This window comes from Misgurnus anguillicaudatus, unplaced genomic scaffold, assembly GCF_027580225.2.
Source record: "Misgurnus anguillicaudatus unplaced genomic scaffold, ASM2758022v2 HiC_scaffold_28, whole genome shotgun sequence".
NCBI classification, from domain to species: Eukaryota; Metazoa; Chordata; class Actinopteri; order Cypriniformes; family Cobitidae; genus Misgurnus; species Misgurnus anguillicaudatus.
This window is the reverse complement of record NW_027395278.1, coordinates 5,686,462-5,706,377: the sequence shown is the minus strand read 5'-3', so window position 1 is coordinate 5,706,377 and position 19,916 is coordinate 5,686,462. Positions and strand designations below refer to the sequence as shown.

The window sequence follows — 19,916 nt, the reverse complement described above, 5'->3', positions numbered from 1 at the left end:
TCAGTATTGGCAGATACTCAGGGCTGCAGTTTTGTTATTTGTGTCGGATATGAAAAATGGCATCAAGTCATCCCTAGTTTACACTTTAAATTATGAAAGTATTTTAACATAAAAATTACACGTCTTTACATTTTGTTTTTAATTTTTTTTTAATTCTGTCATCATTTACTCAACCACATGTTCCCCTAAAAATGTATGAGTTTATTTATTTCATTGACTTCCATAGTATGATAAACAAATACTTTACCATGGAAGTCAATGTGTACTGTCAACTGTGTGAATGAGGGGTAGATGATTACATACATTTCATTTTTAGGTGAACTATCCCTTTAAGTATTTTAGAGTGATTTAATGTGCTCTGTGGGAAATTTATAAATGAAAATTTTAAGAAAATCTTTTTTAGGAAAATCTATCTTAAAATAAACCCTAACATTGGCTAACTCATAATTAGTCAATCTGTCAACAAACTCATGAGATCATTCTAAAAACGTTCATCTTTTTAAGTGCACCCCGCTGATGAATAAAGTCATGTTGTTTAAAACAGCACTGCCTTTTCCTGGATACCAAACGTGTTGTGTCTGTTGTCATGAGTCCCTTGAAACTGAGTACTACTAGAGAAAACAGTAACCAAGCAGTTGAGGATCTGGTGGAGTTACCGAGGAGGTTCCCGGAGAGGTTTATGGGCAAGATGATGGTGAGTGACAGCAGACACACCACCATCATGAGCAGGATGATGTGACGCTGGAAAGACAGGTAAGTGACTGCATCAATACCACATTTACTGCGGATCTCCTCATCTCTATGGGAAACAAAAAGACAAAACAGCCTCAATTAAAAACATGTATATTTTGCATAGACTTTTAACTATGGCTACTTACAGTGCATAGTTCACCCAAAAATGTAACATTTTGTCATGACTCCAAGTCCCAAACCTGTGCACATGTATTTGTTCTGCCAAACACAAATGAAGATATTTGACAATTGTTTGTAACGAAACAGATCTGGGACACAATCTGGGAAAAAGTAGTACAATGGAAGTCATGGTGCCTCAGATCTGCTTATCTAGCAGAACAAAGAAATTTAAATGATCCTTTTAAATAAGTTTATTGTAAGTAAAATCTGAGACCAGATTGAAAATCTTAAAGGGGACATATCATGAAAATCAGTTTTTTTTCATGTTTAAAGTGAAACTTAAGTAGTTTTTCAACCTTCATAATATAATTTCAAGATCCTTGTGATGGTACATCGACTTAAAAAAGGTTAAATGGCAGGTCTACCAGAGCCTGACGGGGTCTTTTACTCGTACTTTTAAAATTGGGGTTTCGTGTAGTAACCCGAGCACAAAAAGAACTACAAAAATCTGCTTTACGGCATACGTCACTTCCTCCACTTCCTCAAATTCGGACGTGAGAGCGCAACTATTTATTTTCCTGATGTTTTTGTCATGGCCGAAGCAGCAACTAAAAAAAGAAACCCAAGGAATAGAAAACAGGAGAGTGACAGAATAAAAAGAAGGACAAGGATCAATATTGGGCCAGTGTTTGCTCGCTGGCGTGAACTAAAGGAGGAGGAGGGGTTCCTGACCGATGCTGACTTGGCCGTCATGCTTTTGGACTAGTAAGTAATGTTATATTGCTTGCATATAAGTCCTGTCTGGCGCCCGAACACTACAGTGCTGCGGCGCTTGTGGCCTCTAGGGGCGCTAGAAGTGAAAAATACATGTGTAGCACCCCCTAGTGGCCAAAAGTTCAGTGGTGTGCCTTTAAGTTCTATGATTGGGTCCCCAGTGCTACTATCAACCTAGAAAATGTGAAAAAGAACAACCCAGTAACTTTTGTTTACCAACTTTCTCTGCAGGCATGTGAAAAATTAGATGATTGAAATTTGGCTCCTCTTATGATGTCAGAAGGAGATAATATCGCCTCTTAATCTGCACTATCCAACCACAGCACTGCCATTTAGTGCAGAGATCAGCTCATTTGCATTTAAAAGGACACACCCAAAAATGGCACATTTTTGCTTACACCTACAAAGTGGCAATTTTAACATGTTATAATAAATTATCTATATGGTATTTTGAGCTAAAACTTCATATGTACTCTGGGGACACCAAAGATTTATTTGACATCTTAAAAAAGTCTTGAAATGTCCCCTTTAAAATCAAAATCTAAGCCTTGAAATAAACAAAGCTTTAGGATTTTGATAAATAAACAAGAGTACTGAATTGAATCAATAATATTCATGTTGATTTTTAAATGAAAAATTTCTGGACTCAAATTTCGGACCCCACTTTATGTGTGGCACTCTTTTTGTAAGACCACACAACTTAAAGAAGGGCGTTGTGTGCTATTATAAATACAAGTAGCACTCATACACACCAAAAACAGTCAAAAACACAAACACACACGCCCCTCTGGCCTCGCCTCACACAGAGAAAGGAAGCTCTCTGCAAGGTCTCCAGAGAGTTCAAGAAGCTTTTAAAGGAACCAGCTAAATATGGCACCAACATGTTATCCTAGTCTTCCAAATAACATCTCAGAAACTGTGGAGACAAGAGGCTGGTTTAAGGCACTGAAAGCCCGTCAAACGCATCCAGGCGTCAGAAGTGCTTGTAAAGTGCCCGGTAAACCTTTGCCCTTGTCTTGTTTTCTGATGCAACGTGAGTAAACAGGACACCGGTTGATGACATCACCATTTCTAACACACTTACTTCATGTGGTACAGAGATGAGAGCCAGGAACAGAAGCCCTATAAAGAGAGACAACGGTGTCATAAAAAGGTCTGGAACATAAAAACACGCCAGTGCAGAGCACGTCTGGCCACTTTAGTGTCTGTCAGAGTCATTTGTACTTTAAGTGAACACGGAGAGTCTAACTAGTGGAAAACACATGCTTAGTCTGCAATGTCTTGTAGTGTCATACACATAAAACACAAAGCGAGAGAGTTAGGTCAGAATGTAAAGGCACAGATAAAAGGAGGGCATAAAAATGCTACGGCTGTTTGTTTTGACATCAGTTTCGGGTCGACGCGGAGTAACAAAGGCTGACTAAGACGTGTGGACAGATTGAACTTGTTCTTTATTTATGCCTTTGTATGTTTATACATTACGGCAGCACAGCGCGAAGACAAGAGAGACCAAAAACATGATCTATTAGTTGTTTGGGTAAAACAGCTGCCATAAAATTTGTACTTGTGGTTGCATTTTTTACTGTGTGATGAAATATTTGGTAAATGTGTGGGAATCTCACCATGTCCTTGCTCTCTGAATCTGACGGGCTGGATTCTGAAGGAGTTTTCTCCTTTTCGCTTTGTTCTCCATAGAATAGTGATGTTAAGCTAAAGAACAAAAGCAAATAATAAAATGTACAGACATATATGACTTATCAATGTTTTTAAGGTTTTAAAAATGAATTTTAATTTAATGTATAAAAGCTGTAAGGGAGAGACTGTGGCTGGTTGTCACCCTGTTTACTCTAGTAAATCTGTTATTTATGAATGTCAATATATTTAAAGACCCACAATGTGTCATATACAGTAATATTTTAATAATTACAATTATAACTGTAAGATGTCACAGTGAGAAACTGCATTTGTTGACAGTGTTTTGGAAATACTTTTCTTTACAGAAAAAAAACTATCTAAAGCATTATACTTTACAGTACAAGTTTACATGAAGGGGTGTTCATAAGACAAGACAAGACATTATGCACATTTATGGCAACTGTCATTAATTGTCATTTGTTCGATTATGTCATTTTTAACGCAAAGATGACATTGTTTGGAATGTCTTTCTTATGACAACTTGACATAAACCAATACATCATAAGTTTTGTGTGTTGGCTTCGTAGCTGTCATGCTCTATTTTGTCAAGTTCAGTCTCAGTAAGCTCTCTGTCTTGTCGTTGTTCGTTCTTCTATCCACTGTTTAAATGTTTTGTTTTTTCCGTACATGTTAAAATTAATGTCAAAATTTTCCATTCTTAATTGTGGTTGTCCAGTGTTTGTCACAAGATGGCGCCAAACAGTAATCTTTATTGGTCTTTATTGGCGCGGAGCGATTTTAATCGTAAGTAGTACTGGCTATGCGTTATTACTTTGGAGCGGTTATTATTTGAAAAGAACGAACCTGCAAATGTCTCAACTGACCAATCAGAATCAAGCATTCCAGAGAGCCGTGTAATAACTTGTAATAAATCTGTCATAAACATGACATAGCAGAATAATGATCAAACTTATAAAACTACCTAGCTTTATGGGTTAACATTACATTAAACTGTCATTTAAATGTCATTAAGTGTTAATACTATGTCAAATAATTTTAAATACTTGAACAAAATGCAGCAGACATGTCAAAAGATTATACTTAAAGGATTATTCCATTTTCTTTAAAATGTCTTTCTTTGTTCAGTCGAGAAGAAATTATGTTTTTTGAGGAAAACATTTCAGGATTTTTCTCATTTTAATGGACCCCAAAACTTAACACTTAACTCAACACTTAACAGTTTTTTTCAACGTTGTTTCAAAGGACTCTAAACAATCCCAAAAGAGGCATAAGGGTCTTGTCTAGCGAAACGATTGTCACTTTTGACAAGGAAAATAAATAATATGCACTTTTAAACCACAACTACTCGTCTATCTCCGGTCCTGTGAAGCGCCAGCGCAACCTTACATAATTGCTTAGTGACGTAAAAAGGTCACGTGTTACATATATGAAGCGCACATTTGCGGACCATTTTAAACAATAAACTAACACAAAGACATTAATTAGTATCATTCCACATACAACAACGTCGGAACGGTCCTCTTTCTCCACACTTGTAAACACTGGGGTGTAGTTTTGCATTTGTCCTCCGTGACCTCTTGACGTGATGACGTATTGCGTGAGGTCGCGCTGGCACATCACAGGACCGGAGATAGACGAGAAGTTGTGGTTTAAAAGTGCATATTTTTTATTTTTCTTGTCAAAAATGACAAACGTTTCGCTAGATAAGACCCTTATGCCTCGTTTGGGATCGTTTAGAGTCGTTTGAATCTCCGCTAAAAAAATGTTAAGTGTTGAGTTACATTAAAGTCCATTAAAATGAGAAAAATCCTGGAAGGTTTTCCTCAAAAAACATAATTTCTTCTCGACTGAACAAAAAAAGACATCAACATTTTGGATGACATGGTGGTAAGTAAATTATCTGGATTTTTTTTAAGAAAATGGACTAATCCTTTAACTTTATGTATGTGCACAATACATAAAAAACTGACAACTAACAGAGCTTGTTTTTCCTCACACAAGAGGGTTCTGAAATTTTTTGACATAAAATAAAAAACTAACAAAACATTTCATTCATTTATTGTCATTTAATTTTAGGTGAATCGGTTTTCAAATGCAATAAAATAAAATTTTATCAATTTTAATTATTAATATTATTGGACGATTGATTTTATTTCTTAAACACACAGGGGAAACGCTGTTATAAAACTACAGAGTATTAACACTTAATGACATTTAAATGACAAATTATATTTGTACCACTGTAGTTGAGGTCAAGAAAAATATTCATGACACTGTTATAAAACTACTTGACAGAGTATTAACACTTAATAACATTTTAAAGGTCACGTTCTTTCTGATCCCATTTTTTAAACCCTAGTTAGTATGTAATGTTGCTATAATAGCATAAATAATACCTGTAAAATGATAAAGCCCAGAGTTCATTGCAAGGCGATATATTTTCTTTAACAGAATTCACCTTTCAAGCCATAGACTGTAAAAAAAAGATGGACGACACCCGTTCGCTCTCTTCTATTGGTAAAAATATATGATACGGCACTGACATCTTGGGTCTTGAATCTGCGCAGTAGCGATTTCGGGACCAGTCCTGCGCAGTAGTGAGCAGGAAGGAAAGCCGCAAAATCAAGGCCCCGCCCTCGGTCTCGCAGAATGCGCATAAAACAGCTGTCAATCATGACGTGACACCACCGTCTTTATAGCATTATATAACTAACTAAAAACAAACTTATTTTAAAAACTAACCCTTGAATTTACATCAGGGTGATAAAAACTACAATAGATGACAGAAAACAACCAGCTACGGAACAAATTTAATTGAAGTGTAATTAAATTGTTTAGTTGATCTCAAGTCCCACTGAATAACATGGGGGAGGCGGGGTTTATGACCTATACTGGGACTAGTCACTGGGGGGCGATCGAGATGTTTTGGCTTCACTTTTCAGGGCTTGTGCAGCACGCTTGTTCAAAGCCTACAGCGAACGGCCGGTATGGACTACAGCCCTCTAATTCCTGCATTAATGACATCACTAGATAGAACAGTTTGTTGAATAAACTCTGCCAACAGGAGTATATCAGTCGCCAGCTAAATGGTAAATGGTAAATGGACTGCATTTATATAGCGCTTTCATAGACCAATGGCCATCCAAAGCGCTATACAATTTTGCCTCACATTCACCCATTCACTCACACATTCATACACCGACGGCGGTGTCAGCCATGCAAGGCGCCATCCAGCTCGTCGGGAGCAGCTGGGGTTAGGTGTCTTGCTCAAGGACACCTCGACACTTGGTCAGGTGGAGCCGGGGATTGAACCACCAACCTTTCGATTTGTAGACAACCTACATGAACCACTCAACCACTAGCTAAGCTAACGGCAAGCTAAGCTGCTATCGAATCATGACAGACTAATCAGGCTACACCAACAGAACTTGATACGTATTTAAAGGAGGGACTTCACAGAAGACATCAGCTTGTTTTGAGGACAGTGAAAACAGCGGTTTACAGATAGGCCAATTGTGTAAAAAATATCGCGTTTTTTACACGTGAAACATGAACACATGTTATATTGCGCACTGTAACACAATCAAAGCTTCAAAAACACAGAAAAACCAGACCTTTAACGACAAATTATATTTGTATCACTGTAGTTGAGGTCAAGAAAAATATTCATTACGCTGTTATAAAACTATATGACAGAATATTAACACTTAATGACATTTTAATGTATCACTGGTAAAACGTGGTCAGTTATGTTGTCATGACAAGTTATGATGTATTGGTTATTGTCAATGTGTCATAACAAAGACATCTCAAACAATGTCATCTTTGCGTTAAAAATGACATAATTGAACGAATGACACTTAATGACAGTTGTCATAAACATGCATAAAATCTCCTTCTTGGTCATGCCACATATCATGTCATGATTATGAAGGTCTTATGTCAGTCTTAAGAACACCCCTTCAAGTAAAGTGTTACTGCTTGTTTTTGAAATAGGCTATTTTATGGCTTTTAAGCAAGATTTAAACAACAACACGCTTTTTAAATACAAAACAATTCACGAAACAACACAATTAAAGGATTATGCCATCAAAAGTATATTTGACTATCAGCTAAACACAATCTAAGTTACATGAATACTATTCTGGTTCACTGAATCTTTGCAAAGCCATTGAATGGTGTTCAATGTTTTGAAGCTCAACAAAGCACATCTATCATTCAAGTAATTAAAATTACTTGAATTACTTAGTCTTCTGAAGCGAACAGATACATTTGTGAGAAAAAATGATTTAGCAAATAATACGTGTATTATTGTAAACATACAAATCAGAGTGTTATGGCGGCAAATCAATAACGTCAAATTTTTTGGTTCTCGTGACTAGTTTGATGAATAGGGTGATGCAGATGAATCTAATGGCAGCATGGTGGCCTAAGACTTTTGCACAGTACTGTATATCTTCAACTTTTAACAACTATCCATAGCCTCTCATATATATAGTATGATGTATGTTTCATAATATACATGATGCCATTTCTACCCCTATAGTTCTCATCTGTGGTAGAGCCAAAGGCATTGCAATGCAATTCCTCCAGAAATTCCCCTCAGGGTAAGAAAAAAACAAGAAAAAAAATCCTCTTAAAGGTTTATCTGTTATCTCAGGAAATGAAAATAACAAAGTTAAATTCTAGTGTCTATAAATGTGATACCAATATTAATGAGGCAATCTCTGTCTCTCCGAGTGGACTGATGCAATACTGTGTAAGAATCGGCTGCACATACACAGATTTTTATACGGCATGCTGAGGCAGAATAAAGCACGAGTGCTCCAGCAAAACTGCATGAGGTTTAAGACTTATGATCCACCCACAGGGTCCCACGGGAACTCAGTGTTTGTGTGTGTTAACTAGAAAGGTTTCAGAAGGCTATGAGGTTTCCTAAAAAATAAATGGCATACTAAATAAGTTATAGTAATATAAAATTGATTAATAAATGCAAAATTTAATAAATGCACATTTCAGTAGCAAGTAAAATGATGATCACATCTGTAAACTCCAAACTAAATTTTTATAAATTACTGTAAATAATAATACATCTCACATATATTGTCACCGTGTCATGAAATGAAGAATATGAGAGAACATTTACATTAAATATCAGACTAAAGAACTACAACATTTTGATCAAACTACATGTCCTGTTTGTCCAGCAGGTGGAGCCATTGTATCACATTGACCAGCATTCAATTCACTTACTGTAGATCCCTAAAGTTGTTTGGTTATTCATATTTCAGTATAATGTGTTCTGACAGCCAACAGTTCAGAAATTATACCTGTCATTTTCCACAAGCAGAGCCAGGCGGCCATAGTCCCATGCTGCTTTTCTTAAACATGAGAAGATCAGAAGTAGGAACTAAAAAAAGCAACAAACACAGAGTAAAATCAGCATGCATAAATACAAAACATATTTCTTTTTGCCTTTACATAAATTATAATAATTTACAGTTAAAAATGGCATGCACAATGATTGACATTTTTAATGTGATGAAATTTTCCCAGAAGGCATTGCACCATTTTATATTCTATTCAACAGTTTTGTAAAATGCAAACTCATACTCTGTCAAAACTATTTTTGTAGGCAAACCCTTCTGCTTAGACTTCAGGGCAATAGTAATTATTCGTCTTTTCTTAGGCAAGAGAGACAAGAGGTGAGTGGTTGTCTTGGAAACTAACAGTCAGTGAGGTCAGCATGCACACAATGTGTTTGTAATGATTCCAGTAGGAACAGTCAATGACAACACAACTGAGAACTCCGACTGCTGGGAAGCTACAGGCCTCGATTTGGCTTTCTTTGTTATGAAATTAAACCAAGATAAAGTTTTACAAGTTACAGTTTCATGCAATTTCTAAAGTTCACAATTAATTAGACATTTATTGCTCGGAATAGTTTACATTAAAGTCACCCCTTGAATTACAATAAGTTCCAATAAGGTAAAATGAGCATACAACATACAAGTAACCAGAATTATATAATAAAATATGTGATCATACTAGGGATGGGACGGTATGAAAATTTCATATCATGATTATAGTGACCAAAGTTATCATGGTTATAAATATGATTTTGTCAAAAAAAGGTTTATTTTTGAAAATCACAATTTAATATTTCATGTCCCTGAAATTATTTATGTGGTAAAAAATAAATAAATCTGTCTAATAAGTTTACCGTGAATGAATACAATACATTATCCCTTAAATGCCTTCTTGTGCAAAAAAAACTATGTTGCATGTGCGCGCCTGCGAGTTTTCTAAATCACACTAATCAAACCCGGTTGTAATGATAATTAAATTTTAAACGATAATACTAACCGTCAGGACATTTTATCGTGGTTAATCGTCAAATCCCTAGATCATACACTCTTAAACTACACGTGAGAGCCATTTTTTAAAGGGGTGGTTCAATGGTATTTCATGCATTCTGACTTATTAACACAATTATAGAGTTGTTTCCTCATGCTAGGTGTCAAAAAAGCAGTTGGGCATGTTAGGGGCCAGTCACACCAAAAGCGCTTTAAACACTTGCAAACGCAAGGCGCGACGCACTGCCTTTTTTTTAAAAAAGAGCAGTGCGACGCGCCTTTTCATATTGCTAAGCAACCACCGAGTCAGCTGTCTTGTCAATCAAATATTGAGGCGTGAGCACTCTTTTGCTGTTAACTGTCATATTAGCAGAAACTTTAAAAAGAGGACGCTTGCTCTGACCTTGTTTGAGGGTGAGAGGTGCACAAACACGCAGGAGAGAGTGAGCGAGTGGAGTCCGGTTCTTCAAAGCAACTGTAAACTTCCCTCACCACAACGTAAGACCCGCCTCTCCCCTCATTCGATTGGACAATGCAAAGAAGCGAATGACGTCGGGCGCTTCTCCGCTCTCAGCGCTCCTTCAAAAACGCGTGCGCGGTAGGCGGCAAAAAAACCGCAAGGCGCTCGGCGCGCATAAACAGCGCGCAAACGCGCCCTGCCCATAAAATATCATTCAAAAAAGGCGCCTGCAACTGCCATAAACGCTTTTGGTGTGACTGGACCCTTACAGAGTATTTCTGTGCCGAATGCACTTCGCCAGGGTTTGTACAAGTTTCTGAATGTTTTTTTCGATTACGGGTACAGCTGACGTTTCATGCATTCGGACTAATTAACACAATTATAGAGTTGTTTCCTCATTCTAGCCAAAGTGTCAAAAAAGCAGTTGGGCGTGTTACACAGTATTTCTGTACCGAATGCACCTCGCCAAGGTTTGTACAATTTTCTGAAAGTTTTTTTTGATTACGGGTCCAGCTGACGTTTCAGGGGTTTCTATACGTATCACTTCTTTTTATGGGCACTTCCCCCGGAAAACCCCGCCCACCCGTCAATCAGCGGGAGACGCTAGAACTTACAAACATTACATCACGCGACAGCTTTGTTTAATTTCAAAACTCAACAATGGCACGAAAGAATGTATTTATTTTATTATCCGAGCTAGCAGCAGAGTTTTGCGTGTGTGCTTGATGTGCTGGATTTCATTGAAAAGTCCCAACTGGGTCATGAGTTGCATGCGGTAAGACAGACTTCTGTGTTATGTTGGAATAGGCGCGTAAGTGCATATTATATAAATGACACGAACATGTAGTGAATCATAAGTTAAACAGTGTTGTAAAGTGTTGCATGACTCGTACTCGCTCCTCCCGCGGTAGTAACTCCTCCTTATTCATTATTTCGTACGTTATCGGAAAGAATCGGTAAAGCTAATCTTTCTTTTATAAATCTGATTAAACTAAAGACAAAGGATGTAATACTACTCTATAGGTACTCCAGATTAACATCAGAAATGCAGAAACAGCGTGTGTTATGCGAGCTTTAATATTTAAAGTATTATATATTTGTATTAGACCTGCATATTTTGTATTATACTTTAGACTTACAGTATAAGATTCCTAAACTAAGGAATTTTTGCTGAGCCTATGGAGAAAAGCAGCTAATTTTAGCTCGGTATTTTCATTTCAGTAGCTATTAAGTTTCCAAGTGTCTCTGTTCACCAAGACTTTAACGCAAGGAGCAGCCAGTGCTGCAGCAAAACCTTTACGTTCTGCAATGTTCCCAGCATGCACCGCAATGTATTACAGTAAAACATATTTACTTTTCACTTTGCTGCCATTATTAGGAATATTGTTGTGTTTGCTGTCTCCATTTACAGTGTCTGTCATATGATGAGGGCTGAATAGATTGCTTTGCCTCATGTGCTTTGTGTTTGTAAGATCATTGTGGTTAGTGTGGCCCTCTTTGGCTTGCTAAATAGGATTCTGTCATGTACTGCTCTAATTCTACGTAAATACCACAAAATACCAGGTCCCACTTTTATATTAGGTGCCTTTAACTGTGTGCTTACAAAAGAAAAAAAGCACTTATTGTAATTATTGTGCACATGTGTGTTGTTCTGCGTTGGTTTAGGTTTACTTGTGGGGTCAAGAGTGTAATTAAAGGCGGGGTGCGTGATTACTAACCGACATTGTTGCCCTGGTTCCGTATGTGTGGGGCGGGTCTAACAAATGAAGGTCTAGATTCTATTGGGGTAGGGGCGTGTTTGTTTAGGTGATTTCAAATGTCAACATTGGCTTTCAAAGATCACGTACCCTGCCTTTAAATGAAGAATCTTTCAATGAAAGTACAATGTAACAACATGTATGTACACAACCTTTACGTTGTATACATTTTATGTACGTATATAGTAGTTAAAAAACCCTAAATATAATGTGTGTGAGCAAATACTGAAAGCATGTAATCAGGGATCCTGTACCAGCCAGAGAACAACGTTGATGGCGAGGACAGTGGGGACTCCTCCAAAGGGCAGGCCCTGCAGCACACTGCTACGAGAATGGGAGCGATAACATCTCTCTGCTGTGCTGTTCTCCTCTATCAACGAGCCCAGGAAACTTCTGACATCCAGCTCCTCCGATGGGCTGCCACCACCTGCAGGCCAGAACTCAAGCCTCGGCTGATCCGTACCCAAGAGGTCAGAGCGCGACGCCATGGCAGTGGCGGGTCTCCGGAAACCGTTCAAATCATCACTGTGAAGACAGACAGACAACAATTGGCAGTATTAATAAGATGAAAAACAGGCGAATAATTTACAAAATTCTATAGGAGAATTTATAACAAGAACAAATTTCTAGTTGCTATAAGAGTTAATGCTTAATGCAGAATCTGGAGAATTTGATGAAAAATTTTGATACTTTTTCTGTTGACATCCGATTTATATGTTGTATATGTTTATATGTTGGTCTTTCAAGGCTTTTTGGAAATTTCAGTTTCGCAACACATTCTCACTTCCCAAGGCGTCAAAATCTGAAGCATGTTCAAACGCCTTCAGCGTCAGTATGAAGACGCGAAGGGTGCCCCTATGCGTCACTATATTGACGAAATGGAAACTCCGTTGCTTTCATGCTAATTCCTCAGCGTCGGATATAGACGCAAGGGAATCCCGGAAGGTGATGCCCGTCACGTTATGCGACGATCGGCAGGATCATGCCACCTCTGGACGGTACCTACTCAATTTTTTCCCAATTTTTAAGCCACTGTTGCTTGGGGTTAGAGTTCGGGTTTGGGTTAAGATGTCTGTATTGGTTTATACTTTTTGTCTTCTGATTTTTAAACCATTGTCGCTTGGGGTTAGGGTTAGAGTTGGGTTTGGGTTGGGCTAATTTTATGTAACAGAAAGTCGTTCTAACCCCAACCCCAAGCGACAATGGTAAAAAATTTGAAACAAAAATTTAGTAGTTACCGTCCAGAAGCGGCATGATCCTGCCGATCGTCGCATAACGTGACGGCATCACCTTCCGAGATTCCCTTTCGTCTATATCCGACGCTGAGGGATTAGCATGAAAGCAACGGAGTTCCCATTTCGTCGATATAGTGATGCATAGGGACACCCTTCGCGTCTTCATACTGACGCTGAAGGCATTTGAACATGCTTCAGATTTTGACGCCTTGGGGAGTGAGAATGGGTTGCACTTTAATACGATTATCATGCTCAGTTTAATTTCAATTTAATCTCATTGCCGTCTACTGTAGATTCGTCATGTACTGAATTAAACATGACACAAGAAAGCTGCAATGAAAGTTTAATAAATCCAATTGGAAAATTGGCGTGAACAAAACACATGAACCAAAACCCCACATGCATAAAACACACTACATTCAATAACCAACAAAAGACCATGGAAAGCACAAAGGTGTACTTACACATGAAAATAAAGGGAAACATATGCTACAGTATTTAAATATGGAGATACATTTAAAGGGCACATACAACCTAGGCAACAATGTCGGTTAGTAGACACGCCCCTTACACTGATTGGCTACAAGTGTGTATTGGTAGTCGGCCCCACTCCCGTTTCCAAAGTGTTTTTCAAAAATCATGCACCCCGCCTTTAACATAGTACAAAATAAAAGACATTACAAAGACACCGAAGCAACAGATACAGTGGTAAGACAAAGTATGTGAACCTCTAGAAATGAACTGGTTTTCTACCAGTTCAAAAACTGGTGATTTGCCATAAAATGTGATCTGATCCTCATCTAGGTCACAACAATAGACAAATACAATGTGCATAAGCTGACAAAACACAAATAATTCTAGTTTCTTGTGTCTTTTTAAAAACATCCATTAAACATTCTGGAAGAAAATGTGAGTGAAACCATAGATTAATTACTTTAATCAAAGCTAACTAAAATGAGTTTAAATGTGTGGTTTAGTGATACTTTTATTGATAAAAGACACTTAAACATTTTAAGATTGTTGTCCTTAAGAAGCATCAGCTCTTATGAACCATACCTCGCAAGAAGGAGCTCTCTAAAGATATCCGATCAAGAGTTGTTGCCCTCCATAAGGCTGAAAAGGGATACAAAACAATCCTACAATGTTTAGCAGGCGACAGTTAGACAACTTGTCTATAAATGGAGACAGTATAATACTGTAGCTACCCTTCCTAGAAGGGGGCGCACAGTCAAGATGACTTATAAGGCACAACGCAGAATACTCATTAGTAAAGTAAAGAAGAACCCTCGAGTAACAGCTAAAGGCTTGAAGACATCATTGAAACTGGCACACAGCTCTTTTTATGAGTCTACCATACGTAAGTCTTTGAACAGGCACAGTGTCTACGGCAAAACACCACGGAGGACACCGCTGCTCTCCCGAAAAACATTGCTATGTGCCTGAAGTTTGCACAAGGGCACCTTGGCAAACCTCAGTGCATCTGGGAACATACTGTATGGACTGATGAAACAAAAGTTGAATTGTTTGGAAAAAAAAACCCATAATTCACAAAAAGAGCACAGCTTACCATCATCAAAACATCATCCCAACAGTGAAGTATGGTGGAAGGAACATCATGATTTGGGCATGCTTTGCTGACTGAGGGCCTGGACCACTTGTCATCATCGAGGGAAAAATTTATTCCAAAGTTTAACTAAATTTCCTACAGGATAATGTCACGGTGGCTGTCCGCCAGTTGAAGCTCACATTTTAAGTCAAAACGCTGTTTAACATACTAAGCTGTACCATGCATATTTCCCATACGTTTTATGATAATTAAATAAACTTACTTTATGTCTGTCAATCATCTCATCAGTTTGTACATGTTCATAGCATAAGCACACCAACTTATTGATGTCCAACATGTGTACTGTTTAACTCATACATGCTTAGTATCCACAGTTTTTAGTTCTTCAGACGCGTCCGACAGAAACCGTTCTCGAATCAGTGTACTGTTGCCTTCATAAATCATGCTGTTCAGTAAACGCATGCGGAGTATTAACGGCTTATCAAGTTGGAAATGTCTGATAAAAATCTTTTTGATTCAGTGTATTGGTGACTCTGGAATTCCAGTATGTTTGCTACCCATGCATGCTCAGTATCAACAAAGTTCACCAGGTCTCGATTCAGTCAGTGTACTGTTGGGAAGAGCTCCTATAAAGAGTTGATTCATTAGATACAGATTACTCTCTTTTATTTAGAATCCAGGGTTCCCGCAGAAAATTTCTTAGTTAAGGTCTTAGGGTTGGGCGGGTGTTCGGGGCTGGGGGGCGTGGCAAACAAAGGGACTAGTACGTGTCATGATGAAAATGAAAATATTTTTATTAAAAACATTCAAATAAAATTCTTAATTTTGAAGAAACTATGATCGAAATACATACTAGATTATTAATGAATTAAATGTTTTTAACAGATACCTCTAATGGGAATAGCTGCGTGATGAAGTGAAACTAAACTGTTAATAAACCCAAACTGAAGCAGATGTTGTAGAACGTAAGATTGTAAAAACTGATTATTTCCTAATACAATAACAGGCTTAAATAAACCCAAAACATAAGTCCACAGTTACAGTTCTCCGGACACGCGGACCACGTCTTCCTCTCATTTTGGCCGTGTGGCGTGCGTACCCGCTCGCGGTATGAAGCGCGTCTCCGAGATGCACTTGACGGCCTTTTGTGCAGCAACATTTTTTTTGGACGATCTAGTGAAGGCGGTAGGGTTTCCCATCTTAGGCGGGCCGCCCGAACTGCAAAGTGCTGCGGGAAACCTTGGAATCGAAATGACTGTCGAGCACATCTGAAAGTGAGTAACTTGTGGATCATTACTGTTTTGATACACAAACTCTTTTAAACAATTCAGTTCGATCTGGTGTACTGATTCAACTCGTTAACTAAAAAAAAAACGGTTCAAAAGAACGATTCATTCACGAACCAGACATCACTACATCACGTGCTGAAATCCCAATAAAACAATTTCCTGGCATCAACTGTACCAAAACTTAAAATGTATGTTTCTTTTTGTTAAAACTTTTGTTCAAATTGCGCTAGAAATACCTTTTCATGTCAAGAGTAAAGAGAGGCTTTATTGTCATTTCAACCGCAGTGAAGTACATTTGACCGAATTGCTTTTGTGGTGTAGACTTGCATGTGGTCGCCTATTGATCTAATGTAATGTACTGAGCACAATGTTTTCCGATTGGACATGACTTCTACTGCAAATCCATGTTGTTCAGCACAATCTTTGGCTTTCATGCAAGTTTCTACAACTTAAAATTTCACTTTAGGTGCAGCATAAAGTATTTGTAAGGTTGTTTCAGCTACGCATACACACCAGTTGGCAAGCGCCCCACGTGACTCTGTATAGAGCCTCTCCCTAGGGTGAATTGTCTGTCTAATTGATTTATGATTGGTTCTTTAACAGAAAGCCACGACTTCCGTTGCCAAAGTGGCCATATTGAGTGTTGCATATTCCCCTATAATAGGAGTTCTCAATCTTGTTATGTTCAGTATCTTTGTTTCAGTTTGAGTTGTTTGGATTACTTGATGAATGATAAATGCTTTGAAAGAAAGTCTTATACACTTCTGTAATAACATGAGGGTGAGTAAATGTGAGAGAATTTTCATTTTTGGGTGAACTATTCTTTTAAACTGCCGATTGCCATAGTTTTTGCACTGCACTCAGGGACAGTATGAGTTCAAGAGGGTCAGGCTAGTTATGACCAGGAAACATAAATAAATCCACCAACACAAATAGGGAAACTTTTACTAACTTCACCCAAAATAAATTTATCAACAAAACCCACCAACATGATCTCAAAACCATCACAGTTATTCAGATTCAGGTCAAATTGATGGAAAAAATCCTCATAACTCACAATTTTTATATGTTCAGCACATACACTGTAAATATTCAATATTACCCAAGGTCACCACGCTTTTTGTAGACCAGATGGTGCATAAATTGCTCTTTTTCTTTACAAGCTAAACAATAAACAACTTATTCACTTGTCACAGCCTAGGAAATTATGACCATGAGTCAGCAGGTTCCTCCTATAAACGTGTAAAACACACACAAACACACACACAAATGCAATATCGCTCAAGTAGGAGTGTGATATAGCCCTATATCAGCACTTCTGTGATTAGGCCAGAGGCACGAGGCCGCAGGCCTAGGATGCTGCAGGGACAAGCTCAATTCGCGGCATCTGCCACTTTCTCTGAGGCAGCTGACACAGTTTTTGGCAGGTGCCACTGCTTTTGAAGCAACTGTCGCTGTTTTTGGCAGGTGCCACATAATTCCTGATGCATCTGACAGGGTTTGTGGCAGTTGCCATTACTTTTCTGAGGCAGCTGCGGCTGTTTGTGTCAGCTGACTCTCTAGTGCTGTCACTCATTTGTGTGCCCTGGCTGTCAGCCGTAGCTCCTACGACATAGGCTATGCGTCAGTTTTCATACTTCTGCATCGTTGTTCGCGTCAACATGCAATTACACACACATATCACTAGTAGGCAATGTCAATAGGCATGTTACAGTATCATAGGGCTGTCACTTGTCAATGACGGCTCACAAACGTGCGAGATAGTCTATGGGCTCTATCTTACACCCGGCGCAATGCAGCGCAATGCGCGACGCAAGTGTTTTTCGCTAGTTTCCACCCTAATTTTCACGTTTAGCGCCGCGTTGTCTAAATAGCAAATGCATTTGCGCCCCTTTTGCGCCCATGGGCGTTCTGGTCTGAAAACGAGGCGTGTTCAGGCGCATTGTTGGCGCGTTGCTATTTTGAGGCAACTAAAATAGACTACGCCATTGACCAACAAAAACCTGGTCTAAAGTCTAAAGTCAATGGCGCAATATGTTTTATGTTATTTAAAGAGCGCATTAATATGCGCCTATAAACGGGAGGACAACGCGGGTTTGCTTATGACAAAGTACATGAATGCCCAGCAGCACAAAAATGCTTTTAAATATGAAAGATTAAAGGATTGAATGTAAAAGATTATTATTGAGTCTCTTGGACATAATTGAGGACTTATTATGAGACGTTAGAAGGCACAAAGAGCTGCTTCACCTGCAGCCTGATAAGTAAATAAATGCTTTGCTTTAAAAAAATGTATCTGTTTTTAAATGTTTTTTTTTAATGCTACCTCACGGATTTATTGTATATGATGACTCTGTACCTGTGGATATGGTAAGATGAAAAACATTTTAAGTAATGCTTAAAAAAAACTCTTTGCTAAAAAAAACGCTGTCCAAAGTGCTGAAACGTGCGGAGAACCGTTTGTAAATTCTTTATCTCCTGTTTGTTACAAATAAAGTATTTTAACAGTACAAACCTTTTCTTACATACTTGTAAATTATTTTTTGATGATATTGGATAGCCATACATTTAAAGCAATTACAAGCCTGCTTTTTTACTTTCATGACTAAAAGAAAACGGGTTTTAAAGGTTTTATTTAAAAAAATAACAATTTCAATTCAAGTAATAATCATCACAATTATTTAACATTAATCTTAAACTGGGGATCTTCTTCCTCCGCTTAGTTTTTCAGTTTACAAAGTCCGTTATCTAAATAGGGATTAGACATAGCGCCAGCGCAACTTACTTTTAAAGGGGATGAGAGCTGAGACTCTCATTGGTTTACTGCACGTTACGCCCAAAATACTCCCATTACAATAGGACCAACCCTTTTCGACCATGCGTTCGGCGCACAAACGATTTTTCCCGTCGTTAAATTAGCAAAAGTGGATTCGGACACGCCCATTTACACGTTGCGCTGTGCGCTTTAGACAATGCGCTTAGATCGTTAAAATAGGGCCCTATGTATGTGTGCTTGTTGTCAATGAGATTTCTTTTCACAAACAGGCTCAAGCGCGGGATATGTGTGCTTGTCAATGAAGAGGATTATATCCACGGAATTCAGCGGAGTTTTCCACCTAAATCTGCGGGCGCGGATTTCGTTTGGGCTTGGCTATATGCCTTACTCCTGCTGCTGTTTAAGTGGTCACCTGTTCTGAGTCGTTGTTATTCATAACTTGATAACCTGCTGTTTCAAACATTAAGTAAAAAAAGTAATGCAGACAGCCCTGTTTATGACTGCCACTGTTAATAAATTTAATCTCTATTACGTTTTTTTTATGCGCGGGGGGGGGGGCACCTAGATATTCGAATATATTCGGATACATTGCATGATATTCGATATCCGTTCGAATTTGATTTTTCTCAAAAGTGACAGCCCTACAGTATCAAGGCAAAAGCCAAAGAAGAAGTAGCTTGTTGAGAAGCATAGATGGAGGTAAATAGACACTTGAGTTGTTAATATAGCTTTTCGCAAGTGGAAATGCTTATGAGGAATGCAATGAAGAATTCTTTTCTATTTAAATTATTAAAAAGATTTTCAGATTATTTCATCACTCCAGTCTGTCCGCTTGAGGTCTTATTGCAACCATAAACACTTACGTTTATCTTCAAATGGTGTCTTCGACGACGGTATAATATAAAAATGAAGGTCATCTATTTTGGCATTCCTATTCTGACACTCAACAGCACAAGAAGACATTTTTTAGTGAGTTATATTGTTCGTTTCACTCGTGTCTCATTCATTTCCACCACATTGCGCGCGTGACGTAACTGTGATGTCGACTCGCAAAAGGTCTATACTCATAATACAGTGTTTTTTAGCTTGTTATGATAACTAATGTTACAGTAGACTAGTAGTTCATTTAAGAAGAATGAGTTAAAGAATAAACAAGTCTGGTGTCTGCGGTGGTGAGCATTGAGAGTAATAATA

At 38.2% G+C, this 19,916-nt stretch overlaps 1 protein-coding gene across 2 annotated transcripts in view; it reads right to left on the bottom strand.

Annotated features, from left to right (window-relative positions):
* The window catches only part of LOC141362532 (calcium permeable stress-gated cation channel 1-like), a 79,008-nt gene that overhangs the window by 43,404 nt on the left and 15,688 nt on the right, over positions 1-19,916 (bottom strand). For both annotated transcript variants that reach the window (XM_073864760.1, XM_073864761.1), the window contains exons 2-6: positions 12,110-12,380; positions 8,613-8,692; positions 3,249-3,336; positions 2,711-2,748; positions 657-799 (exon numbers count right to left, since the gene is read on the bottom strand). In XM_073864760.1, the coding sequence (XP_073720861.1) occupies positions 657-799; positions 2,711-2,748; positions 3,249-3,336; positions 8,613-8,692; positions 12,110-12,343 (583 nt within the window). In that variant the 5' untranslated portion in view covers positions 12,344-12,380. The remainder of the gene's footprint in view (positions 1-656; positions 800-2,710; positions 2,749-3,248; positions 3,337-8,612; positions 8,693-12,109; positions 12,381-19,916) is intronic.